The 16,462-nt window shown below is 38.8% G+C and overlaps 1 protein-coding gene and 1 long non-coding RNA gene across 2 annotated transcripts in view; both read right to left on the bottom strand.

The window, feature by feature from the left end:
* Nucleotides 1–1,155: 1,155 nt before the first annotated feature.
* On the bottom strand, nucleotides 1,156–4,095 carry LOC107838011 (uncharacterized). The gene is made up of 2 exons (XR_001664059.1): nucleotides 3,544–4,095; nucleotides 1,156–2,322 (listed from the first exon to the last, which is right to left on the bottom strand). It is a non-coding gene; the product is annotated as an uncharacterized LOC107838011 (long non-coding RNA).
* A 1,340-nt stretch (nucleotides 4,096–5,435) lies between these two features.
* Nucleotides 5,436–16,462, bottom strand: part of LOC103148274 (heparan-alpha-glucosaminide N-acetyltransferase) — a 31,672-nt gene continuing 20,645 nt past the window's right edge. Inside the window, exons 12-18 of the mRNA XM_016679053.1 lie at nucleotides 16,149–16,281; nucleotides 15,486–15,609; nucleotides 15,320–15,406; nucleotides 13,572–13,649; nucleotides 8,948–9,018; nucleotides 6,625–6,737; nucleotides 5,436–6,017 (exon numbers count right to left, since the gene is read on the bottom strand). Of these exons, the coding sequence (XP_016534539.1) occupies nucleotides 5,836–6,017; nucleotides 6,625–6,737; nucleotides 8,948–9,018; nucleotides 13,572–13,649; nucleotides 15,320–15,406; nucleotides 15,486–15,609; nucleotides 16,149–16,281 (788 nt within the window). The 3' untranslated portion in view covers nucleotides 5,436–5,835. The remainder of the gene's footprint in view (nucleotides 6,018–6,624; nucleotides 6,738–8,947; nucleotides 9,019–13,571; nucleotides 13,650–15,319; nucleotides 15,407–15,485; nucleotides 15,610–16,148; nucleotides 16,282–16,462) is intronic.

Raw genomic sequence — 16,462 nt, 5'->3', positions numbered from 1 at the left:
TCCATAGAAACTAGCCCAAAAATGCTTGGTAATATTTAGTTGTTTTGCAGTGCGTCCCTGCAGCAGCCCTGTGGGACCCCGGTTTGGCCCTCACAGATGCGTCCAAGCTGCAGGCGGTGTTTACAGCGTGGTGGTTCCCTGTTGTTGTGCGGCTGGATGCTGCAGCCTGGGGCCGTGATGAACCGAGTCCCTCACAGGCCACTGGCCTTCCACTTCAACTGTCAAACACAGTGAGGCTGCTGCAGAGGCGATGGCAGGACATAAAAATTAAAAACATTCACTGTCAGTTTTTAAGGCTGAAAGCAGGATACTCTGAATGTAGCAACATTATGAATGAATGTTTTCTTCACTTCCAGTCATCTGGATCTGATATGAGAACTTTATTTTCACACTTTTCTAGCTTATGGCCTTTTTTATTTTTGTCAAATTATAACCATTATTCAATTTACCACCACAGGGTTGTGCCTGAAGCTGATGTGTTGTGCAAAATTCACCTTTTGCACATTTTTGTACTTCAACTTGGGTCTCAACTGCTTCTAAAAACAATTCAAGTGCTAAAAAAAAAGACACCCGCTGTGTTTTTGGGATGAAGTTAATGTTTTTTAGTGTCTGGCAAATGAGCCATTTGAAAAACCTTTGAAATGTAACGTCACGAATCAGCAGGGATTGCCCGTTACCTAGCAACCCCAGCAGAATTCCGCCCGTTACCTAGCAACCAGGGCTGAGTTCCAGCACATTTGGTCAGCTGGTTTTACCTCTCTATGCGCTGTATAATGGCTGCTGGAAAAGAGGAGTGTTTTGTTGTTAACTTACCATTCAGAAACCACTTGCTGGGTTTTTGCTGGTTGTGTCAGAGGCTCCACTTTGGTTATAATGAATTCCAATTAATAATTCCAACCCTGACTGTCGTCTTCTTGAGAACGTCTTGGGAAAACGGAGTGTCTTCAGTCAGAGGCTGCTTCAGATTCACTGTAACACACACCACTACAGGAGAGTCTGTCCTACCACCAGCTACAATAACTCTTTGAAGAATTTAAATTAATATGAGTTACAACAACATTTAATTGGACTGAATTGTATAATTGTTGGTGGGTTTATTTGTGTACAGGTATGTGAACGTATGTATATGTGTACATGTATGGACACAGGGTATGTGTTATGTAAATGTAATTCTTTATTGAGTGCTCTACTCTCCCCCATGTAATACTACGATAAATACAGGTGATAATTACTGCTAAGCTAAGCTAATTTTGCTAGTTAGCTAAGACGGACATGTTGCCTACTTGTTTCTATGTTCTTCCAGTCACCAGAACCTCGTTATTCACACGGGGAGTTCGTCCGTCCTTTATAAATCTGTTGAAGCACTGATAGTATCCGTACGTGGATTTCAGGCTCCTCCACCTTGTCATTCTTCTTTCACTCTTATCTGTCTCATACGGGTCGATCCCAACAGCAGCCATTTTGTTGATAAATATATATCTTGTACGTTGGTCAAGATTGTCAATATACTTTCTTTTTGATGGTCTTGAAGTCATTGTTCATCTATACTTTGATAAAATGGCGCAGATCACTTCCGGTTCAAATTTGTGGGAATTAAAATATAATAAAACTTTAATTCCATATCGTCCACCCCTATTACAGATTTGTTTAATTTCCGTTTGGTATCAAAAAAGTATTTAGCTTTAATTAGACTGTGTGGATCTAAATCTAATCCTATCTTATGATCATTTCCTTCTGTACCGAGGGAGAGTTTGGGCATCTTAATGTGACATTAGCAGCAGCAGGAGCTCATTGAAGATGAGATAAAGTTTCCATATCTGATAGATGGCAGCCATGTTGAGACGCAGGCGCCCTGCGGATCAATAGCAGCGTATTGGTGCGAACATGGCATGAGTGACCACATTGTGTCTGTTTTATTGATGTTTCTTTGTGTTTAAGTTCAGCAGAAATTCAACCTGAAATCAGAAAATAACATCTGTCACAGCTGTGAATTCTCCTCATGATGCTGCTGATGTTTTATATCACCTTGAATTCATGTTTCTATTTAATGCTAAGCTTTATTATCACATGCAAATGTGCCAATAAACTGAGGTGAGTCTATTGATTTTCATTTCTTAAGAATCAGCGTTTCGTTTCCATTACTGGCACAGTCGCTTGGAAAAGCTATTATGGACTTGGGTCTTGTTCAAGAAAGCAGGACACACCTATTGGGACCCAAAGAGCAACTTCTGCTTGGAAGACAAACCGCCTGGGCAGGTTGGATAAGAGCCTCTGTGATGCTACACAGCCAAAAATGCACTGCAGTAATTTGAGTTATTTAGCCTGTCAACAGAGAAAAAGAGTTAGTTTTTCAGAGCAATATTTCTATTACATCATTCATTCATTGATAAATGTCACAGTTTCAAACTATAAATTTCATTAGCAAGCTAAAAATGCAGTTCACAAACTATACTGCTGATTTTACAAACTAAATATTTAGCTAGCGAGCTAAATATTTCGCTACACACTTAAGTTAGTTTATAAACTAAATATTTAACTTGGAGCTAAATATTTAGTATAAGCTAATATTTTGCCTTAGCTTGCTAATTAAATAATTTGTTTAAAGCTAAATGTTTAAGTTGTAAGCTAAATATTTGGCTAGTAAGCTAAACATATTTAGCTTACAAATTAAACAATTAGCTTACAAACAAACTAGCTAGCAAGCTAAATAGCGTACAAAGAAAATCAAGTTAATATCTTGCTTGCTAACTAAATCATTTAAAACGAAATATTTACATTGTAAGGTAAATATTGACTTTGCTAACTAAATATTTAGTTTGCAGCTAGTTAGTTTGAAGTTAAATATTTAGCTTTCTGACTAAATATTTGGATTCAAATTAAGTATTTAACTAGAAAGCTAAATATTTCAGTTGAAGCTATATTTAGTCAGCAAGATATAAACCATTTAGTTTGCAAACTATATATCAAGTAAACTAAGTACTTTGTAAGCTAAATATGTCGATTGCTAGCAACATGGTATGCTAAAAATTATCTTGCTAATTTTTTAGTTTGAAGCTTAATATTTAGCTTTGAGGGTACATAGTTAGCTGTCTAATTAAATATTTTGTTTGAAACTGTGACTGTGATAAATATGCTTTAAAACTTGTATGTCAGGGAAAAATAACAGAAAATTTCTTCTGTGTAGCTTTACAAACGACACCCCACAGCCGGTGTTACGTCAATCCGCGTTTCCCCATCAGATACGGTTCCCCCATCGTCTTCTTGGTAGTTTGTTGCTTCCGGGATTAGCAGTTTGATTCTGCTTTCAATTAATTAACAAGGCTGACATAAACACCTGACCTCACGCTGAGAGACACGCCTCAAATAAATCACCTCAGCGTCCATTCATCCTGAAAACCGACTCAGAAAAACGAAGCCGTAATTTAATTAGCAGCTTCATGTTGTAAAATCCATGTAATTGTCCGACATTTTAAAGCCCCGACTTCGATGGGGCCTCGCCTTGATGAAACGAATCAGTGTAATTTCCTAAATCTGCTAACAGACCGAGTGCAGAGGTGTCGGTCCCATTAGCAACACTCCTCTCTTCAGCTAGCGGTGCATCTTGACCCCTATTAAAGTACCGGCAGATGGCTCGCGCACGCACACGGCTGCACACAATAACATGAGGCGTGTCCATGGCAACCGGCTCGTAATGGCCGGCCTGGAGTGTGGCGGAATCACTTGGCCTAATTTGTTAAGTACCACATCAGTTGATCTGATCTAATCAGTCTTGTTTTATGCGCAAACCGAGAGGAGCCGACATGTTGTTTAGAGACCGACCGGAGGTTTAATGATGATAATAAATGAACACTTCATAACCTTTTCCAGACCGCGGCGTTGTGGCTTTCAAGTTTAGGGATTTCCTTTTATTTTAGCCAACAGAAAGAGGAATAACTTTTATTGCAAGCAGGGTGTTCTTACAATGACAAAATTAGAAAAATGCAACCTTTAATTTGTAAGGAAATGGCCATCTGTGGTGAAATAAACCAGGCTTTTCTGTGATTTTTTTTCTCACAAATTGGTAGAGTTCCGTTTGTAAAGTTACACAGAAAAATAATCAACAGCAAATATTTTAGTTTTTTTAGCCTGTCAGACAAAAAAATCATGTGGGTGTTCATTTTTTTAAGTCTTAATTTGAACAAATTTTTCCTACATTTACAAATGTCACAATTCTAAACTAAATATTTAACTTTAACACTAAATAATTAGTTTATGAACTAAATATTTAAATTGAATACTAAATATTTAGTCTGGAATCTAAATATTTACCTTTATGGTTAAATATTTATTTTTTTGTAAAATAACTAGCTGTTGAATTAAATATTTAGCTTCCAAACTAAATATTTGTCAACTAAATTGACAAAATATTGGAAATGTCAGAATTCCAAACTAAATATTTAACTTGAAGCTATACATTTAGCTTATGAACTAAATATTTAGTTCTTAAACCATTGAAAGTTAAATATTTAGCTTTGAGACTAAATATTTAATTCACAAACTAGATATTTAATTTGTCAACTAAATATTTAAATCACATGCTAAATATTTGGTTTACAAACTAAATATTTAGAGTGTGAATTAAATATTTAGTTTGGACTCTGACATTTATAAGTGTAGGAATGATGTGTTGAAATTATGACTGAAAAAATGAACTCATGTTTTTATCAGACAGGTTAAAAAAAAAACTGTTAATTTTTTACAGTGTAACTTTACAAACGGCGCCCTGTAGTGGTGAACCATTTCAGCCATATGTTTTATAATGTTAATTTATTTACACAGAGACAATATACATTTCATTAACCTTTTAAAATGAGAGATTCATGACACCAGTTACATACAGTCATTCAATAAATTTGAATATCTTTGAAAAATTCAATTTATTTGACAAACTTTATCACTCTGTGAAACACATTTGTGCAATTTTATGGTTAATGGAAAAGCAGCTTCCATTAATCGTTGCAGACAAGAAAACAGTGGCTACATTTCCATTACAAATGTGCACAAAACTTTGTAGATGTTTTGCTAATGTTGTGTTTCCATTAAATAAGAAACAATTAAAATCACACTTGAATCAGTTTGTTTACGGGATAAGTCATTAAAAATCACGGCACGCCATCATCCGACATCATCAACCACTTTCTGTTGGTCGTCTTCGTCATTTCTGCCAGTAGTAACATCCTGTATTGAGATGCAAAAATCCTGCTTTCATCACAGTTTTGTAAATATACTAAAGCTGAAATGGCCAAAAAGATACACCTTATCCTACCACAGAAACGTTTTTATCGCAAAACATTTATTTCTAAATTGTTGTGATTCTATTCAGTAAATTTATTTCTGTAATTCCATTTTGTGCAGAGCTTGTGTCAACCCAGCCTAATTTTACAAATCTTCAACTGTTTTTTTTTTTACTCATCCAACCAATCCCAAATCTTGAAACAAGTAGGGGAAGAAAAACAAAACATTTTGACTTTGATAAAAAAAAGAGTGAAACAAACTATTAGTTAAATTTTCATCCTATGATTTTTCCAAACTACAAACTTTTTTGCTGTCAAAACATTCAGTCCAAATTTAACTTAATCATTTAAACTGAAGACATTTCCAGTAGAGATTACATATTTACATCTGAAGGGTGACAGCACTTCTAGGCCAAACTACAGTCTGACGCGTAGATGCACCTTATTGGTTTCTATGGAGACCCAGAGACATCAAGGTGCCACTCAAAGCACCAAAAAACAGATTATTTAACATCTTTTAAGGCTTGTGGGTTAGAGTTTCTGCAGGATTTGATTGGGAATGTTATATTTTGAGGAAAAACTTCTTCTTGAAGAGGAGGAAGGCGATGAGAACCCAAAGCCCGGTTCCCCACAGGTTCTGCAGCAGCAACTCCCAGTGGCTCTGCTGGAAACCAATCTCCCAGCTGAAGGGGAAGTAGAAGCCGAGCAGCGAGTGGCCAACGTACACAAAGATGGAGTTCATCCCTGTTTACATCCAAACAGAAGCATTTTCAGTAGTTTACTCAGAACGTCTGAGGTTTCTGCTGCAGAAACCTCAGACGGTTCATTATATGATAAACTAAAAATCAGATAATTAGCTCAAGTTGAATTAATTGTCTTTTTTTTCATCAGTTGGATGAAAAATGTTAATTTCTGAGAAACTGATTTTGGTTTTTCACAAGCTGTTAGCTGCAATCGCTAAAATTAATACCTGAAATATACAACTATGTTGAATTTATATATTTGAATTTCAAAGTTTTTAAACTGAATCCCAGAATAAATTAATTTTTTAATGATATTTCAGATATTAAAGAGGCACACGTGTCTATAAATGGATAAAATTAAATATTTGATATAATAATGAAAAAAAGGGGAAAAATAAATTCCTAAAAAAAATGGAAGAAAAATGGAAAAGCAAAAAAAGGAAAATGGGAAAAAGGAAGATTAAGAAATAATAATAAAAAATGGGACGAAGTGAAAAAGGATGGATGAAATATTTGTAAGAAAATAGAAGAAAAAATGAAAAAAGAGAAAAATTATAAAAAAGGAACAGATCACATGAACTGAGTTGTTGCTGATTAGTGCGTAGTACCTGGGTACAGGAACGGCTGCCCTCGCCACCAGCCATTCACGTCAATGATGAAGAACATGGCTCCCAGCAGCAGGAAGGAGAAACACCCCATGGCCGTGACGTAGGACAGCGACCTGCAGAGATACGAGCTGCTGGGTGTGAACCGGACCGAACAGATCATCGGATCGGCCCGAAGCGTCAGCTGGCAGGAACCTGTGGACCTGCGCCAGCCTGCCATGTTTCTGTCTGTCTCTAAGTGCAAGAATGTTTGATGAAATACCCTCTACAGTAAAACGGCTGTCCGAACGAGCCTCTCTGCAGCGAGCCATCTTATTTATTTATCTTTTATCCCGGCTGAAGTTGGGCCAAAAAGGACTCTTAGCCAGGAGTTAATTACCTCTAGACATCCAGGCAGAGACTCAACAGCTCAATAAGACGCCCCTGATGAACTGCCTATAAAAGCTGGGCAGGTGCAGTAATAGCAAGGGATGAGCAGCGTCCCCTGAGGAAGATCACCAGAAATTTGCTTACACATCACAGATGTAATGGCGTTCTTCCTGCAGCAAAACATTAAAATGATTCAGGGGCGGGGCCGGAGCGCGGCGTGTTGCAGGCGGATACATCCGCAGCAACGAACGCTGCCGTTTCTCATGACAGGAACATTCATCGGGTTTACTAGCCTGAAAGCAAAATTCATGTTTTTCTACATCCGTTTGGGTTTTTACTGCTTCTAAAAAACAACCTAAACACTAAAAGAAAAGAAAACAAACAAACAAACAAACACCCAGTCGTTTTCTGGAAGTGAGTTCATGTTTTTTGAGTGTCTGGAAAATGAGGTGTTTCAAAAAAATTCTCCAATATTAACTCACATTCCATAAGCTCAGCCCCGTTACCTAGCAACCCCAGCCCCGTTACCTAGCAACCCCAGCCCCGTTACCTAGCAACCCAAAAGGAACTTGTGGGGCCCATAAGGGTCAACCTAACACACGTTATAACAGCCAGACTTCCTGTTTAAAAAGAAGCCGAAGTTTGATACCTTGAGGTATGTCTTATTAACTTTACATTTTCTTTGGGAAAATAACATTGACTATGTTCTCTTTCTTTGTAATGCTGGCTATGGGTAATTCAAGCCAATCCTACCTTGCTGTAAGTTAATGTTAGCTAAAGTTACTAAACTCCATTACTGTAACGTTAGCCCTTAACATTAAACATATTTTAATGACATTATTATGACTACTATTATGACATTTTTATGACATATGATGATTCTTGGTTAATGACGAGTTGTCATAACAAAGACATTTTGAATAATGTCAACTTTGTATTAAAAATCTCATGATTTACAGAATGACACTTTATGACAACAGTCATAAATATTCATGAAGACTTAATGATGTTCATGACAAGCGTCATGTCAGTCTTATTCACACCCCGTCAAAGTGTTATCGATATTTGCAATAGAAACTCGACCAAAGCTACTTAGTAATATTTTGTGTTTTTGCAGTGTAACGGCTGCTGGAAACAACAACAACAAAACTGGATGGTAAGTTTTGTAATTGACTTACAATTACAAAAGTTATTGGATGGTAATAACAAATGCATTCTTGTTGGTTGTGCAGGAGGTTCCACTTCTGCTTTTCAAAGATGTACGGTTGTATAGTTGCGTGTCTGTTTGCAGCCATTTTCACGTACGAGTCGTAACACTGAGTTTGGGGAAGTGGCCAGAAGCAGCTTATTTAGCCCCAAAACTGCAATGGAGTATTAGAGTCACACTAAGAAAAAGTGTACAAATAAAGAAATTTAATTAAATTGTAAATAAAGTCATAATGTTTATTTTATTCTCTCTCTATTTCAATTCTATTCTCGTAAAACTATTCCCATATTTGGACTTAATTCTCTTAACATTTATTATTATGATATTTTTATTTTTTTTACCTTGGCCCTAATAAACTGATGTTATAAAAAGGTTTTTCTGAAATCAGCTCAAAACAGACAGAACTGATCAAATTAAAATCTCAACATCTAATAATGATTCTGTGAAAACAGCATAATGAAAACGGTTTGTACCGCCTATAAACGTGTCCCAACCTGGTCAAGGAAACATAATATGTCATTTTTAATCCTTTCCATCACTAAAGAGCTGAAATAATCCAGCAGAAGACGTGGGACTCCAGTTCAACCTCTCCTTCCACTTCACACTCCCAACGTCCAGGGTGATTATTTACAGTCGTAGCTGCCGGTGGAGGGAAGTAAACTCGTGTTTTATCAGCTGTGATTTGTGCACATCCTCCCTTTTTCTTTGTGAGGAGAAGTGGCTGAATTTAGCGGGTCAGGAAGCACTTACCAAAGGTTTTTATTGACAGGTATAAATCCTCCGTCTCGCGTGCACTTAGAGAGGATGGCTGCAGAGATTCCCTGAGGGTGGAAATGAAACAGATTTCAAATCGATGCGGGGCGATAAAGCAACATGTGTCGGGCTGCTGAGAACGTGCGGCGGCAGAAAACGCGCCCGGCAAATTAACCGATTATCAACGAGCGCCAGTTTGACCCAACACACAAATCCTAACAAACCAAACGACAGTCAGGCCAAAGCAGGGCGAACGGCTCCGACTCGGTCCAGATATCACCAGGAAGCGCAACGCATTAAGTTGGTTAAAATAAGGTAGAAAATGGCTCTCTGATGCGTCTTAGAAACACTGTAGTATCTAAAATGCCAATTGTTTTATATAATCAACTTTTATTTAGCCAATTTTAATACAAGTCATGCTTTAAAACACGTCAAACTCAAGGCCCGGGGGCCAAATCTGGCCCGCCGTGGCTTTTCATGTGGCCCTCTAGACTCCAACATACATCAATAAGTCCTTCCAGTTTTTCACAAATCCACAAAATTCAAACAAAATCAACACAAGTCCAGCTCCGTCTCGTCGCTTGTTGTAACGCAGGATGAGTCAAGTGCAAATCTTCTGAGATGATTGAAAGGATCAGCAGCAGCAGCAGCGTGAAGCAGAGCCTTACAGAGTCTTACAGTCTAATTAGCTCATTACTTTTATTTTTAACAAGGTAAACTGTCTTCTCCTCCATTTTAATAATAAATAAACACAACAAAGTGTTTTCTTTAGTTTTCTCTGTTCTGTAGGAACTGTAGGATTGTTAAACGTGTCACTTCAGCCAAAGCTTGGACTGTCATTTTTTAACCAGAAAACTTTTTGATAATAACTCTTCAACGCGCTGCTGATCAGAAATGGCGCCCGGGCCTCATGCTGGTCACCCCGGCTATTGGACATTTAAAAAAGCTTCAACTCAGGGGGGCTGAATATGAATACACACCACAGTTACTACAGAATTACTTTTTCCTTCCAATTTGTTGCATAAACAACTTTAAAAGCAAAATGAGTAAAACTGGGATGTGATCGTTTCCTAAAACACCGCAGCGCTGCTTTGCTTCTGATCTATTTTTATTCCTGTTCCAACCAAAACCAATTAGCTTTAGTGATCGGCCCGCTCTTCTTATTGACCTCCCTGACGCGGTTCTGGTCGGTGTCGGCGGCCCGGAAGCCGTTTTCTCCAGACGTTTGGGTTCTGAACATTACCAGACCTCAACAGCAGAGCCGCTCCTCCGACGCGTTAAAACGCCCGGCTGCGTCTCCGCCCGCAGTTTTTAAACTCTGCGGCAGAAAAGATGCAGCCGCATCTTCCTCATAGCAAACAGCAGGCCCAGTTAATTAAAGTTCAACGATCAGGCCTCAGAAGTGTGAGATTGAAATTGAGCGATTGGCCCACATAGCGGCTGCATCCCACATCCTGCAGCCTGGAGACTCGACCCAGCTCAGCTATTTCCACTCCATCGATTCTGTCATCCATACGCATGATGGATATCCAGCTAACCGGCATCTCTGCATCCAAAACGCTTCACGAGTCACATATAAAAGAAAACAGACAAAGACAGGAAGTGATGAGGATTTACTTTGTAATTTGTGTTTCTTCTGAATTTTAAGCCATTGAGTTGTTTATTTTTTAATAAAATAGGTGCTTTTGCAGTTCAAGTCTTATTAAAAGGAGAAAAAAATACTTTTACTATGCTGTACTCTTTACTTTTACCTGAGTAAGTTTATCATGAAGTATTTCTACTCTTAAATTTCTGGATTTTCTTCCCACTTTAACCAGAAATCCACCAGAGATCTTGGTCTGCATTTCCATCTCTGCGCTGCAGTTTTCACAAATCATTTTTTAACCATGATTTTGAGTTTGTGCACTTATTCCCAGTGTGCTTTAATCATAAATAACCTGTTCGCTGTAGTTTACCTCACACTCAGTGGAACAAAACGGTCTACTGTTTATTATTTTCATTATGTTACTTTATCACTCTGTGCCTCTGGGGAAATGGATCTAATTTATTTCATCTGCCTCCAGCAGCTCACGGCACAACGACAGTCAATAATATTCAAGGCAAGGAGACATAATGAAGGACATTTATCATTTAATAATTAATAATCATCTATCATCTATACCCGCCTCTAAATGCTGCGTCTCAGGGAGATGATTCTCTCTCGTTTACTAACGATTACTTGATTAATCGATTATTCTAACGATTAATCGGTTAATTGTATTGAAACATTTGCACATTCTTCATTTAACTACTTAAGCCTTTATATCAAAAATACAATAAAATATGCAAACAATTCAATTCAGTGTTTAAATAACAAAATATGAAATAACAGCTTTTCTTTAGTTTACGCTTGATCATTAGTTTGAGTTTTTATACTTTTAACATCAACGTGAAAAGCTCTGCTCTCTTTGCTGAACTTAGCATCAATATTTTACACAATTTAAACCAGGAGAAGCTAAAACTGGAGGAGTTCTGGCAGAACATATTTACAGACTAACGTTTTTATGTTATATACAAAATTTGTATACGTTTTGTACAGTTTTGGTCTAATTACTGCTCTAAATGACCCGTTTTTGAGTCTGCATACTCCAATTAGCAATTAACTGATTACTAAAGTAGTCGACAGTTACGTCAATAATTGATTAATCATGATTAATCACGATTAATCCGATTAATCGTTTCAGTCCTGGTCCAGTAAATCCAGACTAACTTCCCTCATGGGATGTACTTAGTTTTTTCTCTCTATCCCAGTCTAGGAAATATTTTCCCATGACTGTAAGTCAGCTAATCTGAGGTTATCCCTGTTTTTCTGCTGCGCGGCTGGATTTCAAAGGCCTGGCGATGACGGCAGCGCCTGCAGCTCCTTCTTCTCCGTCATCGCTGCAGGTCGGGGGAACCGGCGGCTCAGGAAGTCGGAGCGGACTCCTGCTGACCCCGTTTTAACAAACGAACCTCGGCTCTGGACATAAATATTCACGCCAGCAACGGTTCTGCACGCTCCTTAGCACCCTGCTACAGAACAAACCATCTCATGTATCGGTTGTCGTCTCCCTGAGGGACGCCGTTTCTGATGGCAGCTTGGTCCTTTTTCGCTCTGAGACCACCCAGAAACACCGTGACGCTTCAGAGGATTCCGCATATGACCCCAAATTTAACCAGTAAAGAGTTTATTTCTTTTCCAGAACCTCCACATGTCGGCTCTGTTTCTGGTACTTTGACTACATCACTGCAGGAGGCTATAAACAATACGCAGGGCTCTTCCAATCTAAAACCACATGTGAGGTGGAGGGTGTGCCCCCCCGAGGCGAGGGATACTCATGTCTTCCAGAAAACACAGCCACACATGTGATGAGATCACACACATGTCCTCTGCTAAGTCCTGCTAATGAACGGCTCTGACTAATCGCCAAGCGACTGGGAAACACGTTGCACAGTTTACCTGACAGGCGCAGTAAAACAACCCAGCATTAATAAGCCAGGATCTTTGTGTGGAATGCAGGGAAAACCTGAAGTATTCCTCAAACTCCATCCAGAATATCAGAAATAATAAAAATGGCTGAAAGCAGATATTTACCTACTGAGCTTATAAAAATAGACAACTTTCTCATTGGCTGCGAATCCATTGACCATATAACTGTGCAAGTTTTAATTACAACACAGAGATTTTGACAAAAAAAAAATAATATTTTCGATAAAAAGTTTGGCACTAACCAAAGTTTTTGGGTTCTACTGAAATTGGCATATTTTTCAAAACTTGTCACATAAGTCATATGGTCAACAACAGGATGTTACTACTGGCAGAAATGACAAAGAAGACAGACAGGAAGTGTTTGGAGGACGATGTTTTTTAATGACTTATCGCGTGAACAAACTTATTCATGTGTGATTTCGTATTTAATGGACACAATGCAATTGTGAAATTGTGTTTTTTTGGCATTAGTGGAATATCAACAAAGTTTTGCGTACATTTGTGATAAAAACGCAGCTTCTGTCTGGACAAGGGACCTGTTACGTACAATTCATTTGTTGTAAATGTTTGTACTTCCGTTTGGGTTTCTGCTGCTTTTAAAAACAGAACAAGCACTTAATAAAAACTGTCCAGCCATTTTTTTTGCCAGTAAGTTCATGTTTTTTGGTGTCTGGAAAATGGGCCATTTCAAAAACCTCCTGGTTATAACTTCACACTCCACAGCCACTGTGGAATGTGAAGTTGGGTTGCTAGGTACCTCAACCTCAGCTTGGGTTACCTAGCAACCCAAGCTGAGTTTCAGCATATTGGGTCAGTTGGTTTCATTACTGTATGCGCTGTACAATGGCTGCTGGAAAAAAACAAATGCTTTGTTGTTGACTTAACATCCAGAAACCACTTCCTGCATTCTTGTTGGTTGTGCAGGAGGCTCCACTTCTGCTTTTCAAACATGTTAACGTGTGAGTGTAAATGTTGAGTTGGAGCCCAGTAGCAACTTAGTGAATTTAAAGTGACAAGAGGCCTAAAACAGCTGATAAAAGTCTCATGATGTAAGGATGAGTTTCTTGATTCTAGTAACTGTGGTCATTTATTCAGAGCAGTGGTGCAACGTACCAGGATGACGGCCCACACCAGGTATCGACACAGAATGTGGATGTTCTGTCCCTTGTAGAAAATGATAATCTTTCCAGCCTGTTGGGAGAAAAAAGGGAAGAAATCAACATAAACATCCAGTTAACAAAAACCAACATGAACTCCACCAAACGCTGCGTCCATCTGAGCAGAGCCAGGCAGCAACTAGTTAACAGTTAATTACATTTACTTAAGAAAAAAATACTTTTTACTTTAAGTAATTTTATTAGAAAGTATCTCGACTCTCACTTGAGTAAAATTTCTGGATTTTCAACCCACTGAATGAAAAACAAACATGTTTTAGCCAAAAATTCACCAGACACCCACCTGCAGTTTTTGTTAAAGTTTCACAAGTTTTTAATTGAAAGAAAAGGATTTGGAAACATTTGTTTTCCTGATTTTGTTATTTTTTTGTTAGTTATATGAATTATTGTCATTTTCTTCCATAAAACACCAAAATTTCCACTTTACTTTATATTTTGGTTCATCTGATGATGTAATGTTTAAATATTAAATGACCGATAATTTGGTCAGGTACTCAGTACTTCAGCAGACTTTTTACTCTTTTACTCTTGAGTAATATTTTCGGGTACTCTGCCGCCTCTGGCCTTGAGTAACCAAATAGTCCTGGGATGCGGCGCCTGATGTGGCGGTGCAGCCAGATGTGACGTGTAAGTCATCTGATTAATTTGGTGGTGATGAATGGGCCTCAGCTGGAAGCATTAGTGCACAAACAGGGACGAGGGCAGCGGACACCTGGTGTGTCGTCCGTTCCTCGCTGACTGAGGGGCTCAAAGCCGAAACGCCTCCTGGGGATTCAGCGATGCGGCTGCGTCAGGGTGGCGGCTTCCCACAGACCAAATGGTTATAAGTGACGCTAACGACCAAAAGCTTTCTCTTCTCCAAGCCGCATGGATTTGTGTCGGTGAAGGGGAACAGCTGTCGTCTCATGGGAATATATTTTACATTTATTAAAGGGCCAGCGTCCCTGTCATGTTTTGTAGTTACACATTAATAATAGAAAATGTTACATTTATGCATTTCTCCAGAATAAAGTAGGAACTGTGGTTATAGTTGATGCTGTTGGGTGGATAAGTTGGAAAAACCTCCACATGTACATTTACACCCAGATTCAGTTGTTACAGAGCCACAGAAAAAATAAACTGCATTTTTCCTCAGGAAATTTAAGTCAGTTCTCAGATTAAAATCAGAAATTTGAGAAAAAACATCAGAATTCTAAAACTAAAGTCAGGATTATGAAATGAAAACAAAAAATTTGAGAAAAATCAAAATTTTGAGACAAAAAATAATTATTCTGAGATTAAAGTCAAAACTGTGAAAAAACTGAATTCTGAGATTTCAGTCAGAATTGTGGAAAAACACATAATTCCCAGTCAGTTTTGAGTGCTACTCATCCTTTCCTGCATCCTTCTTTCTGCTCTCTTATCCATTATATTTTTAAGCACCGTTTTCTAGTGGCTCGTTTTAGATTAAACTTTTCTGGCCTCTAATTTGGAAACTTGTTTTCCAACTTGTTTAAGTTTTTTATAGAGTGGTGAGGTCGACGCTTTGGTCAGTGCAGGATTGTTTTGTACTTTCTATAAAATGACATTTAATACATATTTAAGAGCTAAACAGATAAATCCATAATGAGGCAGCACTAAGCATTTTATGAGGCCAAAGGCAAGTTAGGAACCATAAAATGAGGAGAAACAGGCGATCCGGTTTACCTGCATCCCCAGAAATCCCATCACAATGGAGTTGATGGTTCCCAGAATCCCTTCTGGGTCGAAGGGCAGCGCAGTGAGATACATTTCCTACAAAATACAAACAAAAACAACAAGTAAGTTCACTGAGAATCATGTTATATGATTATAATAAGATAAATGTTCCTACTTTCCAAGTGGGGTATCTGTACATGTTGTCACCAAACATCCATCGGTCGATGTGACCTGCTGCCCCCCCAGTGCAGTTTGGGTAAAGACCGTCATCGCCGATCCCGCCGGCTCCCAGATATCCTCTAGAGGCAGCAATGAAACCGCTTCAGAGTTGATGCTTTACGCTGTCAAACACAGATTTAAGTTCCTCCACCTCCGTCCAACCTCCATCCAATCATGATGTAAAACTAAAAAAAAGTCAATATCCCATCATAACGCCCCTTTAATAAACACAACATGCTGGTTGTTGGTAAAAACACTCACATAATATCTAAAAAAATTGTTACAATGTAACATTTTTAAACTTTTAACCATTCAAAGTCACAAAGATGGAGGAAGAAAAGACAAGAGGCAGAAGAGCCAGAGCGAGGAAGATGGATCCTCTGCCTCTTCGTCTCTGGTTCCACACGACCAGACTGAGATTGGCTAATTATACCCTCTGAAGGGTCCACCGCAGGCCCATAAATCACTGTGGGTCCAAACACCGGCAGCTGCAGGCGGACTAACGCCAAACAGACCCGAATGCAGACTCTCGACGTGGAGGTGGTGAGGAAAGCTGTTGTTGTGGCATGAATATGCACAGCGAGTTAATGAGCAGGCGGGCGGCCTCGTTTGGACTCACGCCGGGCAGCCGGGTACCGGCAGGAGGAAGGTGACGCACAGCCATAACGTCTCCAGCAGGATGATAATCAGCCACTGAGGCCAGAACAGGAGGACGTCCTGGGCAGCACTCCGCCACTGGGGAGCAGAGGAAACGATTCATAAAACGGATGGATGGATGGATGGATAGATAAACGGATGGATGGATGGATGGATGGATAAACGGATGGATGGATAAACAGACGGATGGATAAACAGATGGATGGATGGATGGATAAACAGACGGATGGATAAACAGATGGATGGATGGATGGATAAACAGATGGATGGATGGAT

The sequence above is a fragment of the Poecilia formosa genome, unplaced genomic scaffold, assembly GCF_000485575.1.
Source record: "Poecilia formosa unplaced genomic scaffold, Poecilia_formosa-5.1.2 Scaffold201, whole genome shotgun sequence".
In the NCBI taxonomy this organism is placed as follows: Eukaryota; Metazoa; Chordata; class Actinopteri; order Cyprinodontiformes; family Poeciliidae; genus Poecilia; species Poecilia formosa.
This window is presented reverse-complemented; position numbering and strand designations above follow the sequence as displayed.